The 21155-nt window shown below is 35.3% G+C and overlaps 3 protein-coding genes across 4 annotated transcripts; all 3 read right to left on the bottom strand.

The window, feature by feature from the left end:
- Positions 1 to 3526: 3526 nt before the first annotated feature.
- On the bottom strand, positions 3527 to 6768 carry LOC130564062 (signal-regulatory protein beta-2-like). Its single transcript, XM_057349939.1, has 6 exons — positions 6700 to 6768; positions 5961 to 6311; positions 5301 to 5645; positions 4511 to 4627; positions 4250 to 4290; positions 3527 to 4138 (listed from the first exon to the last, which is right to left on the bottom strand). The coding sequence occupies exons 1-6, from the start codon at positions 6746 to 6748 to the stop codon at positions 3998 to 4000; spliced, it is 1044 nt and encodes a 347-aa protein (XP_057205922.1). The 5' UTR covers positions 6749 to 6768; the 3' UTR covers positions 3527 to 3997.
- A 2278-nt stretch (positions 6769 to 9046) lies between these two features.
- Positions 9047 to 13053, bottom strand: LOC130564028 (signal-regulatory protein beta-2-like). 2 transcript variants are annotated; one of them, XM_057349894.1, is made up of 6 exons: positions 12993 to 13053; positions 12129 to 12485; positions 11686 to 12030; positions 10386 to 10502; positions 10231 to 10271; positions 9047 to 10108 (listed from the first exon to the last, which is right to left on the bottom strand). In XM_057349894.1, the coding sequence occupies exons 1-6, from the start codon at positions 13039 to 13041 to the stop codon at positions 9965 to 9967; spliced, it is 1053 nt and encodes a 350-aa protein (XP_057205877.1). In that variant the 5' UTR covers positions 13042 to 13053; the 3' UTR covers positions 9047 to 9964. The 2 variants fall into 2 exon arrangements, with proteins under 2 accessions (XP_057205877.1, XP_057205878.1); XM_057349895.1 differs by lacking the exon at positions 10386 to 10502.
- Positions 13054 to 16907: 3854 nt separating this feature from the next.
- LOC130564078 (uncharacterized) lies at positions 16908 to 19856 on the bottom strand. The gene is made up of 6 exons (XM_057349964.1): positions 19798 to 19856; positions 18706 to 19056; positions 18192 to 18536; positions 17434 to 17550; positions 17213 to 17253; positions 16908 to 17100 (listed from the first exon to the last, which is right to left on the bottom strand). Exons 1-6 carry the CDS (start codon positions 19844 to 19846, stop codon positions 16954 to 16956), a joined length of 1050 nt encoding a protein of 349 aa, XP_057205947.1. The 5' UTR covers positions 19847 to 19856; the 3' UTR covers positions 16908 to 16953.
- Between the last annotated feature and the right edge of the window lie 1299 nt (positions 19857 to 21155).

The raw sequence follows: 21155 nt of genomic DNA, 5'->3' as shown, positions 1-21155 counted from the left end.
ATAATATCAGCTGACAGCTTTAGAAAATGTGGATCCAACATATCTGGACCAGCCTGTTTCCTACTATCTAAAGATTTGAGTGCCTTATTAACCTCCAAAGCTGTTACTAAGTTAAAATCAAATAATTGTTTTGATTTAGATTGATTTACACTAGAGTTAACGAAATTCTTTCAGATAATACAGTACAGGAAACAAAACAAGTAACAGGAAGCCCTTCTCTCTATTGTGCAAATGTATCTGTTAATTTTTTTCTTAAAACCAGTGTAATGCCTCAAAATTATCTTTGCGCAGATTTTCTGTGCTGTTATGTTACATGGGTGTAGAATAGTGATAGACATGTTCTCCACCCCTCCCCATTTTTGATTAAGATGATTCTGTCCCCCGCACTTTTTCGCACACACCGCCACCAAAGTGTAACACGTTGGGAATGAAGGAGGATGCCATAAATATTTGGATGTGTAGTTTTGGCATATTTCAGTAGTACAGCAGAAGCAGTTAACCACAACTGCTCTCTTTTAGTTTGTAGAAGCTAAAAATCTTATACAGTAGGTTTTTTAAGGCACTGGCGTAAAGTAACTAATTACAAATACTTTTGATACAGTTCTTGAGTAATGTTTTCGATTTTTCAACTTTCTTAAGTATAATTAAATTTTGGTACTTTTACTCCTACTTGAGTTGAATAAAAACAAAGTATTCAACTTGGCTACATTTATTTTTCACTAAAATTTGAAAAGTACAACACAGACAAAGGCTGTGTCCCAATTCGGCGGCTGCGTTCTTTGAAGGCTGCATTTTAAGACGGATTGCGTCACAGCAGCAGCGTCATGCTTTATGCCAAATGAATTCATTACAAACATAAGTTTCTACTGCATAATGCTCGGGTGGCATATGAACATATGAAATACAGAACTATAAAAACCGTCAGCTTCTGTCCCAAATAACAACAATGGCACAACAAGTGTGGTCGACTTCACGCGGCACTGCGCAGACTGATCAGCGTATGACAACAAAGTACCGCGAGAGTGCTTAGAAAGCACCGCTTGCTCTTTCCTGCGTGATGGCCTCAAGTCTGTCCCAAAATGCACTTCCATGTACCCTTGTGGACTCGTGCCTAGTGCCCTATAGGTCTGCACTTCCTGACGTCACCTAGTGTGGACTCGGAGGAGGTCCACAAGACTGGAGTGCACTATTTGGGACAGGGCCTATGGCGTCTCATTTCAGTTCGGTTCTTGGACTTTTGGAGAAACGGCCAATAACAGGTCTTATTTTGGGGCAAAACCAATCAAAACTTTCAGTTCAGCTGGGGGGCGTAGTGTTTAAACCGCGCTTTGACATTCAATCCCTGGCGCTTTGAATTAGCATTGCTAACGCTTCAGTATTTCGTTTACGTATGCGAGCTTTGCTCATATTCTGATTATAAATTGTGATTTAGTCAGCTCCTGAAATGGGTCATACCATTGATATTACCAGAGCACTGAGCAGCTGGGGTAAATAGAAACATACACGCAATTATTGCATTGACAAAGGGAGGACAATGTAAGTGTCTAACCTGCATACACGTAGTTTATTGGTAAAGATCGCCCTCTTTAACAGTGCAGTTAAACCAAATGTACGAAGCAAACTTCATACAAAGGCGAAATAACCACAACATTAACAACAAAGAGCGCTTGGTTTAGCTGTCAATCAGGGGTGACAATGACATAAAGGCCCGGTCACATTGCAGTTTGAGCACGCAAATAATTGTCGAATGCAGCTGCGAATATGGGCGGGGAGCAGGATATGAGGAACCTAGTGCAAGAATGGAGGAGAGTCATGCCCTGAGGAGAGAAAGTTCTCGCCGTGACAAATCCATCTGGTCGCACGTCTTCACGTGATGCGAAATCCCAGGTCAGAGATCCTGCTTTCTCTTGACCAACTAAAAGACGTAAAATGGAATTTGCATACAGTATATTTAGAATGATGGATATAGAATGCACTGTGTGTTGCTTGTTTATTTTGCTCCAGAGAATGATCTAAGTCTACATGTTATAATGTACTATGCTTTTAAAGGGGTCATATGGCGCAAACACGTGTTTTTCTGTATCTTTGGTGTGTTATAAGTTGTCCATGCATTTATTAGACACGTAAAATTGCAAAAATGAAAGTGTGGGAACAAAAGATGCATTCTATCTAAAAGCGAATGCTCACCCAGACCTGCCTGAAATGCCTCGTGTAACCACACCTCCACAAATCTACCTCAGTTCGTGGTATGAGTTGACTAAGACCGCCCAAATGTATACGCAAGTAAGGTGGGCGTACCTGTCAGTACAATTGCTTTGGAACCTGATGTTTCAACTATGGTAAGAGGCGTTACATTTCCGTCACACGCTTGCAGTATTCGACCAATCACTACGCACTGGTTAACTGGCCAATCATAGCACACCTCGCTTTTCAGAGCCATGAGCTTTGTAAAAAATCTGCGTGTTTCAGAGAGGCAGGGCAAAGAGGAGATACAAACATGCACGGTATGTGGAAAATACAGCGTTTTTGAACCTTAAATCGTGTATACACATTAAATTACATCTCAAACAAACAATAATATTCGTTTTAGCCGTGTCATATGACTCCTTTAAGCACAACTCTAGAGCTGTAGTTTTAACCACACATCTCTGTAATGCTGTTTGTGAATGTTCATTAGAACAATAGTTTTGGGACACACTTAATTTTTTTTTTACTGGAACCTTTATGTCCACAATGTTTTAATCCCTAATTTCTTTGATCAAACCTATCACTTTTATTCTTTTGCCCCTCATAAAACCATTCAAATGATGTTACTTTTGAAATAATTTACTTTTGCGGTTGTATAAAATTCTATACTGCTGTACAGGCTGTGTTGATTATAAATATACACAATTATTATGCAAATACCAGAGATAGAACTGTGAAGAACACAGATATACTGTATGTGTTTATTGTCTTCATATTGCATCAGTCAACATCACAAGTTACCTGGCTCTGTAAGTCTCACTTGGTCTTTATGTATGTGTATATACTGCCCAAAGTGAATGAATTATTACAGGAGCATGTTTACCGCATAATGCTCACAAAACCAATAGTCACAATAGTAAAAAAACAATAGTCAAGTCAGGGCTTTTCCTGGCTCAAAATGAGGCTGAGGTGGTACCATCCTGATCATGTGCATGCACACAGTACGTTGTAAAATGTGCGCTTCATGGTACCATCATTTGATGTTGAACAGCACATTAAAAAAAAGTAATTATCATTTGTCATCAAATTTTTAAAACCCCTAAAATGCAAATATAACATAAGATTTTAATTTACAGTTATTTTAGTTTTTAATTGCTATTTTGAATTAACTTTAATTTTTATATTATTTCAATTTAAGGCAATTTCTCATTTTCATATAGTTTAAGTTTTGTCATTAAAGCCTATATTTTATTCGTTTTCAGTTGTCTTAAGTTTTAGTTGAAAATAACCCTGCTTTTGTAGCTGAACAGAAACATAAGCTTTTAATTCATAAGCCTTTTATTTATACGTTTTCATTTTTACAACCAACAATATACAGATTGCAGACCATTGTAGTTTGGCTATTTTCTTATCTACACAGTTCACAACCAACAGCAGAACATTTAAGTCTCCTATTTTTCATTTGATAAAATCTCCTCAAGCACTTGTAGTCCAAGGCCTCCTGATCTGGTCTATTGATGACCACTTTGCAACACACATCCGAGTTTCGCTCCTTTAGCCTATTGCGTAAGGGTGTCTTAGCACTCTGACAGTGATCTTCTCCATCACTGGTCATTTCCACTTCTTCTGGTTCTGAATTTCTTGTTTCAAACCTTTTTTTACCCAAGTAGTGATGATTCGTTTACATCACATGTCAAATGGTTTGTTGCGCCCCCTCAAAAAAATTTGCACCAGCCGCCACAGTATATAATATTTGCTAATAAATCACTTCCACACAGGTGAGGCTAAACTCCCTGTGAATCTACAGTGTCTACTCAAATATAGTGTGATCAGTCACCCTAAGATAATTCAGTTGGCTGTACACGCTGTCCTGAGGAGCTTCTTTTCTTCTCATTCTTCTGTTTTTTCCCTCCTTAAAATGTGGAGCAGCGTAATGCAATGCATCACAGTCCTGTGAAAGTAACACATAACAGTAAATAACATTATAGAAATCTCTCTTTAGTTAAAAATTAATGTCTTCTCACTGCAAATGCATTTCATGAATAAAAAATATAAAACACACCTGACTGGAAGGATGGTGTTTGTCAGTGTCTTGAACGTTTTCTGGTTGAAAGATCAAAACAATGTCATTAAATCGACATGATTATATCAGGTTACACCAACTAAAATACTCGATATGGGTAAGACAAAACATAAAAGCATGTAAACATTTTTAGTGTAGTAAGAGGGACCAGTTTAAAGAGAGATTTCTATTGATTTTGAAAGGCTGGGTCTATTTTATTATTTTAAGAGACAGTGTATGAAAATTACATTTTATGCTCACCTCTGTTGTTGTAATATCTTTCTTTTTTATGGTATGAGACAGCTTGGGCAGTAATCACAAGCACACAAACCCCCAACAGTACTCCCAATATAATCACTATAGATTCCACTGGCTTTTCTATAAAACAGTGCAAGTAAAACACATTGTGTATGTCAATGTAATGTGGTCTTATTTGTGGTAACACACATTTATAAAACTGTGTGCGTGTCAATATAAATAGGCATTAACATCTATTCTTCAGAAAATTATAAAAATTTTAATAAATTGTTCGTCGCAGTAATTCAGAGAATCGAGCACTGATCGTAATGTACATTAAGACTCACCTCTAATTTGTTATATTAGCTACTCATATTAACTCAGTTTTAGGTAGGTGTGCACAAAAAGTATTTGGACGAACATCACACTTATGTAGTGCACGTTACATTTACACATTTGACAGACGTTTTTACATTTTAAGTGATTGCATTCAAAGAATACATTTTATATCAGCATCTGTGTTCAATCAGTGTTAACTCAATGCTCTACCAACTGAAATATAAAAATACTAGAACTACTCCTAATTTAAGAAGGTAAAAAAATAATAGTCAAATGAGAGACATTCATTTAAAAGAAGTACAAACACACATACTTTCTACTTTACACAAAACATGTAACAAAAACAACTCTTTTCTCTGTTATTACTGTTATACCACACCATTCCCAAATAACACTTTATTACGACAAACTGCTATTTTTATAACTCTTTACATAAATGTTATAATGTTTAAGGAGCAGAAGGTTTGGCACTTACCCACATGTATCTTTGTCCCATTACCAAACAGAATTTTTCCACATGTGATCAGAGCACAGTAATACATGCCAGCGTCCGTCTGACTGACAATGTCTTTGTACAGATTGTTTGTACAGTTTTGTGTAGCAGAATCAATCTCACACTGATCACTCTGATTATACGTGTAAATGATCTGTGGAACAGATTTTCCTGAATCAGATCTGAACCAGAACATTCTTTTGTCTTCTGATGTGCGTTCAGACAGCACAGAGCACATCAGCATCACTGTGTCTCCGGGGTGGACAGACACTGATGCAGGACGCTGAAGAACAGACACTTTCAATTTATGCTGGGTGTTTTGTAACCCTAAGGAAGAAATGAAGACATTTTTATACCAAATCACACGATTCATTTCAAACAGTGATATAAAAATAAGGCAACACTTTACAATAAGGTCAAATTTGTTAACATTACCAAGAACTAACAATGAACCAGATTGTTACTTTAGGGTAATTTCAGTTTTTACGAATACAGCTGTAACTGTTAACACTAATATTATATGAATAATTGTATTGGCATTCAATAACAAACATGATTTAGAAATGTATTCCAAATACAGATTACATCTGAATCTTCTAATAGGAAAAAAAGGAAGATTTACCTAATCTTACAAATATTTACCTTTTAACTTCAAATATGTGCCTTCAGCAAAATCAATCTCAAACTTTTTCCATCCACAGTAATACATTCCTTCATCAGATGCAGTGACATTTGTAATCTTTAAGTGACACTGTCCTGTTGCTTTCTCAACAGAAAAACGCTTCTGGAATTTAAACTCATTATAAAAGTCAGGAATATTCATGTATTTCTGTGTCATTGCAATAATATAAAGCTGCTGTCTTGAAGTTTGCTTGTACCAAACAATTGGATCATTGGTATTTTTCAAAATGAAGCAATGCAAAGTGACATTATCACCAACAGAGACAGACATCACTGGATCTGGTTGACTGACAACCCCAGCCTCTCCTGTATCTGTATAAGAAAGAATTTAGATTTTAGTTATATGGCAAGACATAATAAAATAAATCAAAAACAATTTTGTGTTAAAGGTTTACGTATCATAACATCTTACACCATCTTAATAATATCAACTTAAAACAAAAGTTATTAAGACCCTAGGTTAAAACGTTTATACCTTAAATAAGCAATATAACAAGAAAAAAATACATAATAAAATAAATACTTTAAAATCATTGCAGGACATCTAGCCTACTCCTCAGTTTAATTTAGAACTAAAGCTGTTAAACTCAAAATAAATGTTAAAAATAAGCAAAAATAGCAAAATTCTGTGTACAAAATAAAAAAACGTATATTATGAGGTTTCAAACGCAAATCATAAGAAATTCATATATACACTTACACGTAAGTTGAAAGATGATAGAAACGCAAATGATGAAAGAAACCCACATCTTCACTTCATAGTCTTTGGCTGTTTGTCCTCTTGAAAACTACCTCAACATTATATTGTACATCTCACTGATGTCACAAAAAGCTTGACATCACAGGCTTCCTGTTACTGTACCTTTTCTTGTAAACGTTTTATAGACCACAACAATGGTATTGGCACAATTGTAACAATTGTTAAAGTATACCACACCAAGAACAATATAATACAGTGATTGTTGTGATTTTTAAATACACAAATTAACCATTTAGAAATTGTTTTACAAGGCAAAATGGATCAGCCATTATTGATGACGCATTACAAACTTAATAGATCTTAAAAGATTCCCTGCAACAGGGTAATATGAAATAAAAAAGGACCAAGTCTCATTTTATTAACACTATCAATTAACTGATCTTGTCCAGAAACCATCACTGCACAGTATAAATGAATGTGCATTTTTTAATTATAAAAAATAAAGAAAACCCATCGTTGTGATCCCACATCACCCTCTAAAGAGTAAAACTGGACTATTTAGTCCAAACCACAGTATACTATTGATCTGCACACAAACATCCTCTCTGCTGTTCTCATATATATGTTTGGTGTACTCCACCTCTAAAACCTCATGTATAGCTCCTCCTCTCTTGGCCTGAGAGGTATAGGTGTTATAACTCACATCACACCAGCACAGCTCAATCTTATTGGAGTGGCAAAACATTTGACTTGTCTTGAACAACTTTTTACATAGAATCAAGCGAGTCAATATATGACATGACTACTAAAAGAAAGAAAACGTGCACTCTCTTTCTGATAGAATATTTTTACTCTTGAAGCTTCAGGGCTCAGTGTCAGCAAACTCTGTGTGCTTAGCTCCTCCTGCCTCCTCCTGAAAGCCCTTACATGCTCTTCATCTGTCTCGCAGATCACAACAAACCTTATATCTTAGCATCACCCACCATGATCCCTTCCCTCCAAACCAACACATGCTTTCAGTAACAGTCAATGCAATCTGATTGGTGTACATGAACAGGAATGGCATATTTTATAGACATTTTAATAAAAATCATTTTTGATAATTAGCAATCTCCAAACTCTCCTTATTAGGCCAAGCTTACCAAATGATCTGCATCTGCAATCTCATATAGACATACAGTACATAAATAGTCATATGCTTAGCTTATATAATAATTTCAAGCAAAGTTAAATAACATTTTTAGTAGATGATTTTTGGTAGATGACAAATTACAGCATCTACACCAGAAACTGCCTTGCTCACAAGCTGCAGATTCATTGTGGACCTCTGCGGTGGCCTTTTTTATTATTATTATTAATCATTTTAAAAAAATGTAGGCTGCTGGATGTCTCAGGACATGCTTGCTTATCCTCATACCTGTAGCTCACATGGCATATGGTGTTACCATAGAATACCAGCAGGGTAAACCAACCAAGACAATGGGCTTCCAAGTGCATTGATAGAAAGCAATTGTTATTCTTACAGATCTATTGACAGAAATGCAATATAATATACATAACTATGTGTTCAGAGGTGTATAAAGACCTTACATAATGAAGCGTTATGTTTTTATTACCTTAGAATGAGCTATCTACATACTGTAGAGTGCGGGTCCCCTTGCATGGAATTCGCCATGTTGTTTCTACAGTAGCCCTAAACAGACTTCTTATTTCAGCCACCGCAGTGCCTTGAAAGTAGTGTGACCACCTGGCTAAGGCTCGTTTGCATGACAGCAGACGTGATTTTGCGGGACAATGACGACAGAGAGATAATTTACTACTGTTATACTGCTGGTTCATGTCCAGTTTAAAGCTCGTTTTTAATGCTTCAGCTACTTCTTTGAGGTTTTGCAAGCTAAAATCCCTCTTGACAGCCAGGTATGAGATGTGTTTAGGGTTATTGCCATCAGTGAAATCAAACCACTTGTTTAAGTAAGCAAGCGCTCAAGCAGCGTCTGTTTATCACGCTTTGGCTTTAACAAGATAACGCCTGTGCTGCGCATCTTCGGTGTGTTGTTTTTTTATCGCGGAATTTTATTAAAGGAAGATGAAATTAAATGTTACAAAACTAATAATAACAAAAATAAAACATACCTGTCAACACTCCCGTTTTGGCCAGGAGTATCCCGTTTCCCCACCCTCCCTTTTTGTTATTTCCCCCAAAATTCCTGTTTTATTCCTGAGTTATTTCTCCTGTGACACTCCAGGAACGCGATCGAGGGTCTCCCAGATTTTGGTAGCCAAATGTTGACATGTACAGTATGTAATAAAATACAGACAAAATTAAATGCGAGAAACTTTTAATGACTTGCGGGATGTGGGAGAAAGCTTCCGATGTCAAGACTGTCCAGCAAAATGCTGAAAGGGAGGGGTGGAGTGAGCCGTTGGTTGCAATTTGCAACCTTACTAGATGCTGCTAAAATCTCAACATTGCTCCTTTAAAAATATTTATTAAACTTTTCTTTTAAATACTGTTTATTTGCACATACCTGTAAAATAATGGGCTTTCAGATAGAAAAACAATTTTTGAAAAATTGGAAATCACAAGTATGATGTGTTCAAAACATGTTTTATGACACAAGTTGTGTCTCAGGAATAATTGGGCTTTTTAGAGATGTTGGATAGTATGTATTAATGAATGGACTGTGTTAGGAACTTTTTTAAATAGTACTCATAAAAAACTTACATTAGCCTATACTTAAGCCAGTGTAAACAGAAAATACACCTTTCAAAATCTCCATTTGCTGTTACAACACAATATAACAATTCAGTTTGATGTGATCATGTGGTTAATACATTTTCTCCATCTACAGTCTTCCAGCCCTCCTCCTCTTCTCAGAGAGACCATCTATACTGAATCTGATTATAAGGGAAAGTTTACTACTGTGTGTAATTTAACATCACAATGTTTAAACAGCTGCTTTGCACTTTTAAATCTTACATCCCCAACACAATCTGTGCTGCTCATGCTAATGAGGAAGACCAAAGCCTGAGAGGAAAATCATGACACAATAGAAGATCATTCTCAGCTGAGACCCCCAGACAAAATGTCATATTTATAAGCTGTGATTTGAGGTCACATTTCAAAGCGTGTTTGATATTGCATAAACCTTCCCTTGGCATAAAACCATACAAAAGCATTTTTTACTTTTTGAACTATAAGCGTACAGTACATTATTTGTAGGTGAGGCGTTTGTTACATTTCCTGTGTGATAATTTACAGTGTCTAATCAAATATAGTGTGATCGTCACTGAGATAATTCAGTTGGCTGTACACGCTGTCCTGAGGAGCTTCTTTTCTTCTCATTCTTCTGTTTTTCCCCTCCTTAAAGTCAGGAGCAGCATAATGCAAATGCAATGCATTACAGTTCTGTGAAAGTAACACAAAACAGTAAATAACATTACAAAAATCTTCTCATTTAGAAATGAATGTCTTCTCATTGCAAATACATTCCATGAATAAAATAAATATACTGTATAAATGAAGCACACCTGATTGGAAGGATGTTTTTTGTCAATGCCGTGAACTGTTTCTGGTTAAAAGAGCAAACAAATGGTCAAGAGACCTGCAGTTAAGCAGTTTAAAGATTTCTCTTGATTTAAAGGCTGGGTGAATTTTTTTTTTTTTTTTTCAATTTAACGCTCACCTCTGTTGTAGTAATGTCTTGCTTTTTTATGGTATGAGACAGCTTGAGCAATAATCACAACCACACAAAAACCCAACAGTACTCCCAATATAATCACTATAGATTCCACTGACTTTTCTATAAAACAGTGCAAATAAAACACATTGTGTATGTTTTTAGTGAGACATTCATGCATTGAAACATGAACATATGACACATTTATGAAACTCTGTGTGTGTCGATAAATAGGCATTACATTCTATTCTTCCAGCAAATATACAGTACAAGTGCAAATTCATTATGTAAGTCACAGAGGACTGATTGTACATTAAAACTCACACTGTAAAACTTTGCTGTAGTTTTTGCTGCAGGTTTGCCAGTAACTTACTGTAGATTTAATTACTACTTAATATACTTTCCAATTAGTACTGTTTTCAATTACTTTAATCAAAATCAAAACACTTTGACTTATGAGATTCAAAATGAGCAAGAAGAGACTGGCAGAGCACAGCAACACTGCAAAAAAATGACATTCTTAATAAGCATTTTTCTCTTGTTTTCTGTAAAAATATTTAAAAGTTCTTAAATTATGATACATTTACAAAACAAGAAAAGTGACCCAAGATATTTGTTTTATGAAAGAAAAATATATAAACTAGGTAAGTTTATGCTTAAAACAAAATCGTACATTAAATCTACAGTAAATTACTGGCAAACCTGCTGCGAAATTACAGCAAAGTTTTACAGTGCACCTACCAACTATACATTATCTTTTTACTCAAATACACTATATATCCTCAGTTTTATGTAACTTTCTACAAAAAAGTATTTTAACATATATCCCAATTAATGCAAATTTACATTACTTTCACATTTGACAGATGTTTTTTTATCCAAAGTGGCTTACTGTGCATTCAAAGAATACATTTTTATCAGCATCTGTGTTCACTGAAAATTAAACCCACAACCTTTGTGCTGTAAACTGAATGCTCTAACAACTGAAATATAGATATACTTTTCCTAATGTAAGAAGTTCTATAATAAATATAGAAAATAAATGTATAATAAATACATGTCAAGCGAGTGACAATCATTTAAAAGATGTACAAACACACTTCATATTTTGTACTTCATACAAAACATCTAACACAAAAGAACTGTTGTGGGCTCCGTTGTCTATTATTGCTGTTATATACACTTACACCACACCATTCCTAAAATAACTATTAAATAACAATTTTATGATAAACAAGTATATTCTATTGATAAAGAAGTATTTCTAATGTTATAAAGTTTAAGAAGCAGGAGGTTTGGCACTTACCCACATGTATCTTTGTCCCATTACCAAACAGAATTTTTCCACATGTGATCAGAGCACAGTAATACATGCCAGCGTCCGTCTGACTGACAATGTCTTTGTACAGATTGTTTGTACAGTTTTGTGTAGCAGAATCAATCTCACACTGATCACTCTGATTATACGTGTAAATGATCTGTGGAACAGATTTTCCTGAATCAGATCTGAACCAGAACATTCTGATGTCTTCTGATGTGCGTTCAGACAGCACAGAGCACATCAGCATCACTGTGTCTCCAGAGTGGACAGACACTGATGCAGGACGCTGAAGAACAGACACGTACAATTCATGCTGGGTGTTTTGTAACCCTTAAGAAATAATGAAGACATTTTATATACCAGAGTGCATGATTTTGTAATATAAAATTGAAATTAAATTAATAATTAAATTAAATTGAAGCATTTACCTTTCAAATTCAAATATGTGCCTCCAGCAAAAAAAATCTCATAATTTTTCCCTCCACAGTAATACATTCCTTCATCAGATGCAGTGACATTTGTAATCTTTAAGTGACACATTCCATTTGCTTTCTCAATAGTAAAACGCTTCTGGGATTTAAACTCATTATAAAAATCTGGATTTTCCACATATTTCACCATCTGCACCAATGCAACAATAGAGGGCTGTTGTCCTGAAGTTTGCTTGTACCAAACAACTGGATCATCGTAATTATTCAAAATGAAGCAACGCAAAATGACATTATCACCAACAGAGACAGACATCACTGGATCTGGTTGACTTGCAAACTCAGACTTGCTTGTGTCTGTAAAATAAAGAAAGAATTAAGTAAGGAAAGAATTAAGAAAATATTCTTACTACTGTACATCTGGGTTATGACAGGGCTTAATAAAATAAACCATCACTGTAAAAAATGATGCTGTCAAAAAGTATTTTTACATTACATTATTCATCAAAATAAGTACAACTGCAACAGAAAAATTTAAAGCAGCAAAAATTTACAGTATGTTATGTCACAGGTCTGCATATAAAACAAAGTTTTATTTTTACATCAATTTTTAAATCAAGCATCTGATTGTTTACAAGTATCAATGCGTATAAACTCTAAAACAAATTTTTTAAAGACCCTAGCAATGGGAAAACATTTAAAGTAATAACCGCAGATGATGTACTCCTCTGTTAAATTTACAGTAGATAAACTAAAAATTATTGCCTAAAATTTCTGTGGATAAAACTTTAAAAATCATCTAAAAAATATTGTTACAACCCATTATATACTAATCATTAAAGTAATTTATATGCATACACTTACACATATTTAGAAGGATGACAGAAACACAACTCATGAAAGAAACCCACATCTTCACTTCATAGTCTTTGGCTGTTTGTCCTCTTGAAAAACTACAGCAACATTATATTGTACATCTCACTGATGTCACGAAAAGCCTGACATCACAGACTTCCTGTTAGCTTTTCTTGTAAACATTTTTGTAGACCACAACAACTGTATTGGCACAATTATAACATTCTTTTTAACACACAAAACATAAGAAGACTGTGATTATATAGGCTACAACCACATTGTTATTAATGTTATCACAGAACAAACACTGACCGTGTGATTTGGACCCATGTAAAGCAGAGGGTTTTATATCACACTCAGGGGGGTTTACACTATATTTTGCGATAATGAATGTAGACCTTCTGGGAGGATAACTTGTATGCTTCTGGTTGTAAGCCAAAACACGAAATTCAAACAAGTTGAAAGAGCAATTTGATTTCATATTTTGCAAATATGATTTCATGTGTTATTAATGACATTGCGTGTAATTAACATGTAATATTAAACTGCACCACTAAAGATGACTCTCAGTACCAGGACGGTGCGTTATTAGTTTTGAGCCATTGTTTTCAGAATCTATCATTTTTGCTATTTTTTAAATACATACAGTAAATAACCATTTAGAAAATGTATTGCTTATTTCAGTTACCATTTGACGGCAAATTTTGGCTACATATGAAATAATTATAGGGTAGAATAGATCAGCCATTATCGATACTTGTGGTAGCTCTTCAAGAATTCCAGCATCAGGGTAACATGAAATTAAAATAGACCAGGTCTCGTTTTATTTACACTACCTGATTATTTTATTATAGGACCATTGTGTAATTTTTAGCGTCATCTAACGGTGATGTGGCGAATTGCAACCAACCGCTCACTCCACCCCTCCCTTTTGAAGCACTATGTGTCATGGTTCTGCCACAAGACCAAGAAAGACATGACGAGAAGAGGCAGAACCATGACAGAACCTTATGTTTTATGTGGAGGGAGGTAATTTTGGCCCTTATGGCTTGCCATATTCCCTCCGGTCTCGTCTCTGTTCCTGCCCTCTCGTCTCCTCATTATTGCTCGTTATTGTTTCATGCCTGTCAGCTGTTCCCTCTTGATTTGTTCCCTTATTTAATGCCCTTGTGTTTTCTGTCTTCTGTCGGTTCATTTTGCCTTGCCCGTACCTTGTCGCCATCCCGGGCTGTATTGCTGTGTATCTAGTTTAGTTTTGTTAATGGTAGTTTATGTCTTGTCTTGTCGAGTTTAGTGTAGTTGTCTAGGTCCCTGTTTACCCTTCTTAATATCCTTGCTGTGTGATGTTTTACCCCCTCGTGGGTTTTTGTTTCATGGTTTGTGTTTTGTTAAACATTTATGTTAACCCCTTACCCGCTGTCTGCACTTGGGTCCTCTGTCCATGACTCCTCGTTACCATGACACTACGGAGGCAGAGAGAGGATTAAGATGTCATCACGTTTTGCTTCTTTCCCAAATGAGATGATGTATTTACAAAACGCGTTCTATAGAGCAGTTTGTCTGTTTAGGGCTACTGTAGAAACAAAATGGCGACATGGCAACAACATTTCATGCAAGGGGACCAGCGGTGTAGATATAAATAGCTCATTCTAAGGTAAGAAAAACATAACGCTTTAGTATGTAGGTCTTTATACACCTCTGAACGCATAGTTATGTATATTACATGGCCTACTGCATTTCTGTCAATAAATTACACACTGGTCCTTTAAGCTCTCCTGATCATGTTGTGCAGAAGCAATCAGTGCACATTATAAATTAACACCAATACGTTATTATAAAAAATAAACACCTTGATCTCACATAACCTTCTAAAGAATCTAACTGGACTCTTCAGAGGGTGAACTATACAGTACTATCACATAACATGCCACCAGCTACACAAACATACTCTCTGCTGCTCTCATATATATAGTAACATTCCCAGACAAGAACGAGATTTCTTTGTGAACAAAGGGCGGTTTATTAGGGGCTGTTGTCAACCACAACCCATGCCGTACACACCTCGGCTTATTAAGAGAACCACACTTAAACCACTTCCCCAGCTCACCTCATGCTCAAAAGCGGGGCGGAGCTTCCCGCTGTCCAACTATACATCAAGCCCCCTAACCCAAATTGTGCATTAAATGCAGGGTGGGTGTCTGTCCAGAAACATTTTTTGTCATGTTGGTTGGAAATCTCATTACATCCTGATAGCAATCAAGAAGTATAGTGGTTAAATAATATTTTTATAATTATACTGTATATCGTCTGTGAAAGGCGTAGGACCAAAAAACGTTCACCCAATCAAAACGTTCTGGCCGAACGCTGTGACTGGTCATGTGTACATTTTCAGCCAACGTATTTTGCATACCACTGTGCACCCTGTTCACGCAGAGCAGCCATCATATGTCATCAGCGCTCACGTCCGTTGTGTCAATGTAGGGAGAATGGCGGACAATAAGCAACAATTAAACTTTCCTGCGGAACCGACAACAAGTAAATCTACAAAATGAAAGTCAGTTTTTGAAAAAGCAGTGACGAAAAACCGTCTGGATCATGAAAGATGAAAAACTCAAATTAACATCGGTTCAGTTTTTACACGATGGAGACCGCTCCGGCAGGCAAAGGGTCTAAAAGACGATACCATGGTTGCTCTCTTTCTTTTGGACAGGTATGCTTCGAGAAGAATTTAATGGATTCGTTACGTGGATTTATGAAATACATTCATGTGTTTGGAGGAGGCGTGACTTTGGACAGCAAATCGCATAAAGTGGGATTATAATTTCAGTGCTAGCAGGCTAAAATTAGCACCTTTCCAAATCAACCACCCCACCTTTAAACAAAGGGAGTTTTAAACATGTTATAATCTTATTGGTCAGCTCCACCTCAACATCCTCATGTTGAGCTCTTCCACTCTTGGCCTGAGAAGGTGGAAAAGGTTACAACACTGGCTTTATATGTACTCTGCCATTATACAAACACAGCTCAATAAAATAAGAAAAAACTTTTCACTTTGAGCTGCAGAACTCAGTGTCAGCAGAAGCTGTATGTTCAGCTCCTCCTGCCTCCCACTGAAACCCCTTTACCCACTCTCAAACCCGCATGACATTCTTACCGTTGACCCTGTTGAAAAAGGTAGGTTTTGTAGCATGGTGGCTGGTTTAAAACGGTCATGAGCTGGTCCTAAACAGGTCATGAGCTGGTTTAGGGCCAATTTAAACCAGCACATGACCATCTTAAATCAGCAGAAACCAGCTGCCATGCTTCAAAACCTACTTAACCAGCATATGCTGTTTTTTTCAACAGGGGATACAGGAAAAAGAGAAGTAACAGGAAGCCCTCCTCTCTATTGTGCAAATGCTCTGTTCCTAAATATGTGTGAGTGTTGTTTTGGCCTTCATATCTTTACAACAGCAAAATCATCCATTTTAAAATGTCTGATAATGAGATAAAGTATATACTGTTTGTAATTCAATAAACGGAGTTAAAAGACAGAATTTGTTCAGCCAATACTCTTCACCAATGTCACAACAATGTAAACAACTGCACTGACACCTTTTCTAAACCCGATTCACACCTCCAACACAGTCTGTGCTGCTGATGCTTATGAGGAAGATCAAAGCGTGAGAAACAGTAGATCATTTTCAGCCAGCAAAAAATGTCATGGCCCATATTTCTGTAATATAGCATTTCATTACAATTGAAGCAACACTGTGAAGTAAGGTATGATTTGTGTACTATATGTGCATTAGCATGAACTAGAGATATTAGGTCACATTATATAAGGATTCTTGACATAAACCTTCACTTGGCATAAAAAGATCAATTAAGAAGCAATGTTTATCTCTTAAAGTGTTTAATATGTTTTGATACATTTTTTGCACTACAGTACACACTATTTGTTGGTAAATCATGGCCACACAGGCAGTGTTTACTCTGTTATCCTATATTCAACCATCCTAAGATCATTCAGTTGACTGTACACGCTGTCCAGAGGAGCTTCTTTTCCTTTCATTCTTCTGTTTTTTACCTCCTTAAAATGTGGAGCAGCATAATGCAAATGCACTGCATCACAGTCCTGTGAAAGTAACGCACAACAGTAAATAACATTATAGAAAATATATATCTTCAAATGGAAGTAAGTGCCTTCTGACCATAAAAGCATTTCAAATTAAATTTATGAAGCACACCTGACTGGAAGGATGTTCTTTGTCAGTGTCTTGAACATTTTCTTGTTGAAGATAAAAAAACATTTAAAATTGTTATTTAATGTCACTGAATCAACCTAATTACATCAGGTAACATGAAATAAATTATTTGGTCATACCAGGTAAAAATATAACATTATTTTTTTGTTATTATTAGTTTGTTCTTTAAGAGACAGTGTATGCAAATGAAATTAGATGCTCACCTCTGTTGTAGTAATGTCTTTGTTTTTTATGGTATGAGACAGCTTGGGTAATAATCACAACCACACAAACCCCCAACAGTACTCCCAATATAATCACTATAGATTCCACTGACTTTTCTATAAAACAGCACAAGTAAAACAGTGCGTATGTCAATGTAATGTGGGAGAAACATGCGTTTATGCTATGAAACATTTATAATTCTGATTGTTTTTCAATATGAATATAGGCATCAGCCATAGGCATGTACATTTACAGTACGTACATTAGGTAGATTTATATATTTGATAGACATTTAAATCAAAAGCGACAGTGCGTTCAAAGTTTGCATCTTTTATGAAAACTGAACCGACAACCTTTGTGCAATTAACTCAATCCTCTACCAACTAAAATAAAGAAATTCTCCTAATTTAAGAATGTCTTTATAGCGTTATATAACTACGCCTATTCTGCAAGAGCATTTGTGATACATAAGCTAAAAACGTTATTGAGGACAGTTGCTCAGTAATGTAAAGTAAATAATATTATTTTTTTGTCAATTCATATATTTTAAATGATTCAAGTGTCCAAAAGGGTCCAAACTTGTTGAGGTCACTTAATCCAAGATACCTATTTTGTGAACTGCTATGGCCTCCGTTCTCTGTTATTGCTGTTATATAACACCACACTATAGAAAATAACTATTTAAATAACTCTTTATTAGGATAAACAAGTATTTTATAACTCTTTACATAGATGTTATAGGATGATTAGTACTTACCCACATGTATCTTTGTCCCATTACCAAACAGAATTTTTCCACATGTGATCAGAGCACAGTAATACATGCCAGCGTCCGTCTGACTGACAATGTCTTTGTACAGATTGTTTGTACAGTTTTGTGTAGCAGAATCAATCTCACACTGATCACTCTGATTATAAGTGTAAATGATCTGTGGAACAGATTTTTCTGAATCAGATCTGAACCAGAACATTCTGATGTCTTCTGATGTGCGTTCAGACAGCACAGAGCACATCAGCATCACTGTGTCTCCAGAGTGGACAGACACTGATGCAGGACGCTGAAGAACAGACACGTACAATTCATGTCGGGTGTCTTGTAACCCTAAAGAAGAAATGAAGACATTTTAACATGATTAATTTCATACAGTAAAAATCAAAAGCTGTAACTGTAAACATTATTGCACAATGAACTAACATAAACAATTGAATTGGCAAACATTAAAAAAGATGAAAACATTAGTTAATGCATTTACAAATGTTAAAAGATTTACCTTTCAAAGTTAAATATGTGCCTCCAGCAAAATCAATCTCAAACTTTTTCCATCCACAGTAATACATTCCTTCATCAGATGCAGTGACATTTGAAATCCTCAAGTGATACTCTCCTTTGAATTTCTCAGTAGAAAAACGCTTCTGGGATTTAAACTCATTATAAAAGTCAGGATTTTCCACATATTTTTGCATCATTGCAACAATATAAGGTTGTTGTCCTGGAGTTTGCTTGTACCAAACAATTGGCTCATTGTAATCTTTCAAAACTGAGCAACGCAAAGTGACATTATCACCAACAGAGACAGACATCACTGGATCTGATTGACTGACAACCTCAGACTCGCTTGTGTCTGTGGAAGAAAGAATTTAGGAAATAAAACTTCACTTGGCTTCAGAGGTGGACATTACCCTCAAGTACATTTTTAAATATCTGTACTTTATGATAGTGTTTTTTTTTAATTACTCCAATATTAGCGTCATTCTTTTTTTACTCCACTTCATTTAAAAAATATTTTTTGTTTTTTAACTTTTAATACTCAAGTACCGCAAGCTCAAATCTAATACTTCTACTTCTGATCTTTTAGTTAAGTATCTTTACCTTTTACTTTTAAAAGTGGGAATGTAGGCCTGCTAGATTTTTTATATATTTTTTATTTTTTTATATATAATATAAAATCTTAAATTAAAGGTAAAAAACTTGTAAAATGTATTTATGATATGTAGTGTAGTAAAATATGACTTATTGCTTTATAATGTAGTTCATTTATGTTCCAAGTAAAACATATCTCTTATACAGTAGAGATACTTGAAAAATGTATTTGAGTAAAATTAAAAATACTGTTCACCTATGCTTGGGTTATATGACAAGGCTTAATCAAATCTAGAAAACCATTTAATGTCAAATGTCTTGAACATGTTCAATTTTTACATAAAGCTTCTACCCATTTACAAGTATCAAAATAATATGATGTGATCCGATTAAATTAGCAATACAACAGGAAAAAAATAAATCATTAATCAAATAAATGCTTTAAAAATAGGTTGAGGTGACACCACTAACTTCATCATTAATGTAATGTATATAAACTTACATATATCTGGAAGGATGACAGAAACACAAATTATGAAAGAAACCCACATCTTCACTTCATAGTCTTTGGCTGTTTGTCCTCTTGAAAAACTACAGCAACATTATATTGTACATCTCACTGATGTCACAGAAAGCCTGACATCACAGGCTTCCTGTTAGCTTTTCTTGTAAAGGTTTTTAGAACACTAGATGTTATTTGGCAACACTGTTGTATTGATAAACCACATGAAGAACAAGAAAATACTGTGATTATTCTTTGATGTGATTTTTAATGCATAAGTCATTCAGAAAATGCACTTTTAAGTCAGTGACTGCTTGGTATTACAGCTAATGTTGTCTATAAGATCATTACAAGGCAAAGGATGCCATTATTTGTGATCTTTTTCTTAATATGCATCAAGTAACCATGAAATCACAATGGACCAGGTTTCATTTTAACACTATCAATTAACGAATAAATGACTTATTTATTTACTGATTCAAGCTCTCCTTTGTTATTAAAGGCTTAAGAGGAACACTTTAGGAACCTCTCTCTCTATAAATAACATACATACGAGAGAGGTTCCCAAAGTCTTCTTCTTAAATGTCAACTGACCCATTAAGCCTTTACCTAGTACTAATTCAGTTTTATAGTTGCTATAGTTAATATTGAGTACCATATTGATAACATGCACATAACAATAATGTTAATGTCACTTACTGTACTGTAATTTTAGATTTAAGTGGGTGGAAATATAGTTGGATTGGTATTAAACATACTCAGATAGGTTGCAACAAGAATGGAAAAAAATCTTTGCAATGATCCCACATCACCCACTACAGTCAGACAGACCAGGCTAAAAAAAATCAAACTACACTTTCACTTGACACAGATTAGGATGACCTACAAAAAACATCCTCTTTACTGTTGAGCTCCACTCCACTTTCATTCATGTCCTGAGAAGGTAAAGGTTTTACAACTCTGGGTTTATAGAACGAAGCAATGATGAGGTATTAGTGTTAGTAGTGTGTTTTATGCTGTACAACAAAACATAAAATATGTTGTGCCTGTACTAACCACAGTCCTTATTTCAGACATTTAACCAAAAACCTATTTATTGTGAAATAACCGCTTTTAGGTTTTGTGTAATTAATAAACGATCCCCACAACACTACACTCTGTCTGTACACCAACACAACACAAGGTTTGGTCGTTCATCCACACGCAAACTCAGTATCCAAACATTTTTGAAAACTCCTGCCGGTACAAGATCTACATTACCTAAAGCACACAATAAAATATGCTTTTGCGTGTACACACAGAGTCTGCACAAAAGCCACAGTATCTTAAAGGTCCAGTGTGTAATATTTTGGAGAATC

Source organism: Triplophysa rosa, linkage group LG13 (assembly GCF_024868665.1).
Source record: "Triplophysa rosa linkage group LG13, Trosa_1v2, whole genome shotgun sequence".
In the NCBI taxonomy this organism is placed as follows: Eukaryota; Metazoa; Chordata; class Actinopteri; order Cypriniformes; family Nemacheilidae; genus Triplophysa; species Triplophysa rosa.
Note: the sequence above shows the minus strand (reverse complement) of the source record. Positions and strands in the feature narration are given on the sequence as shown.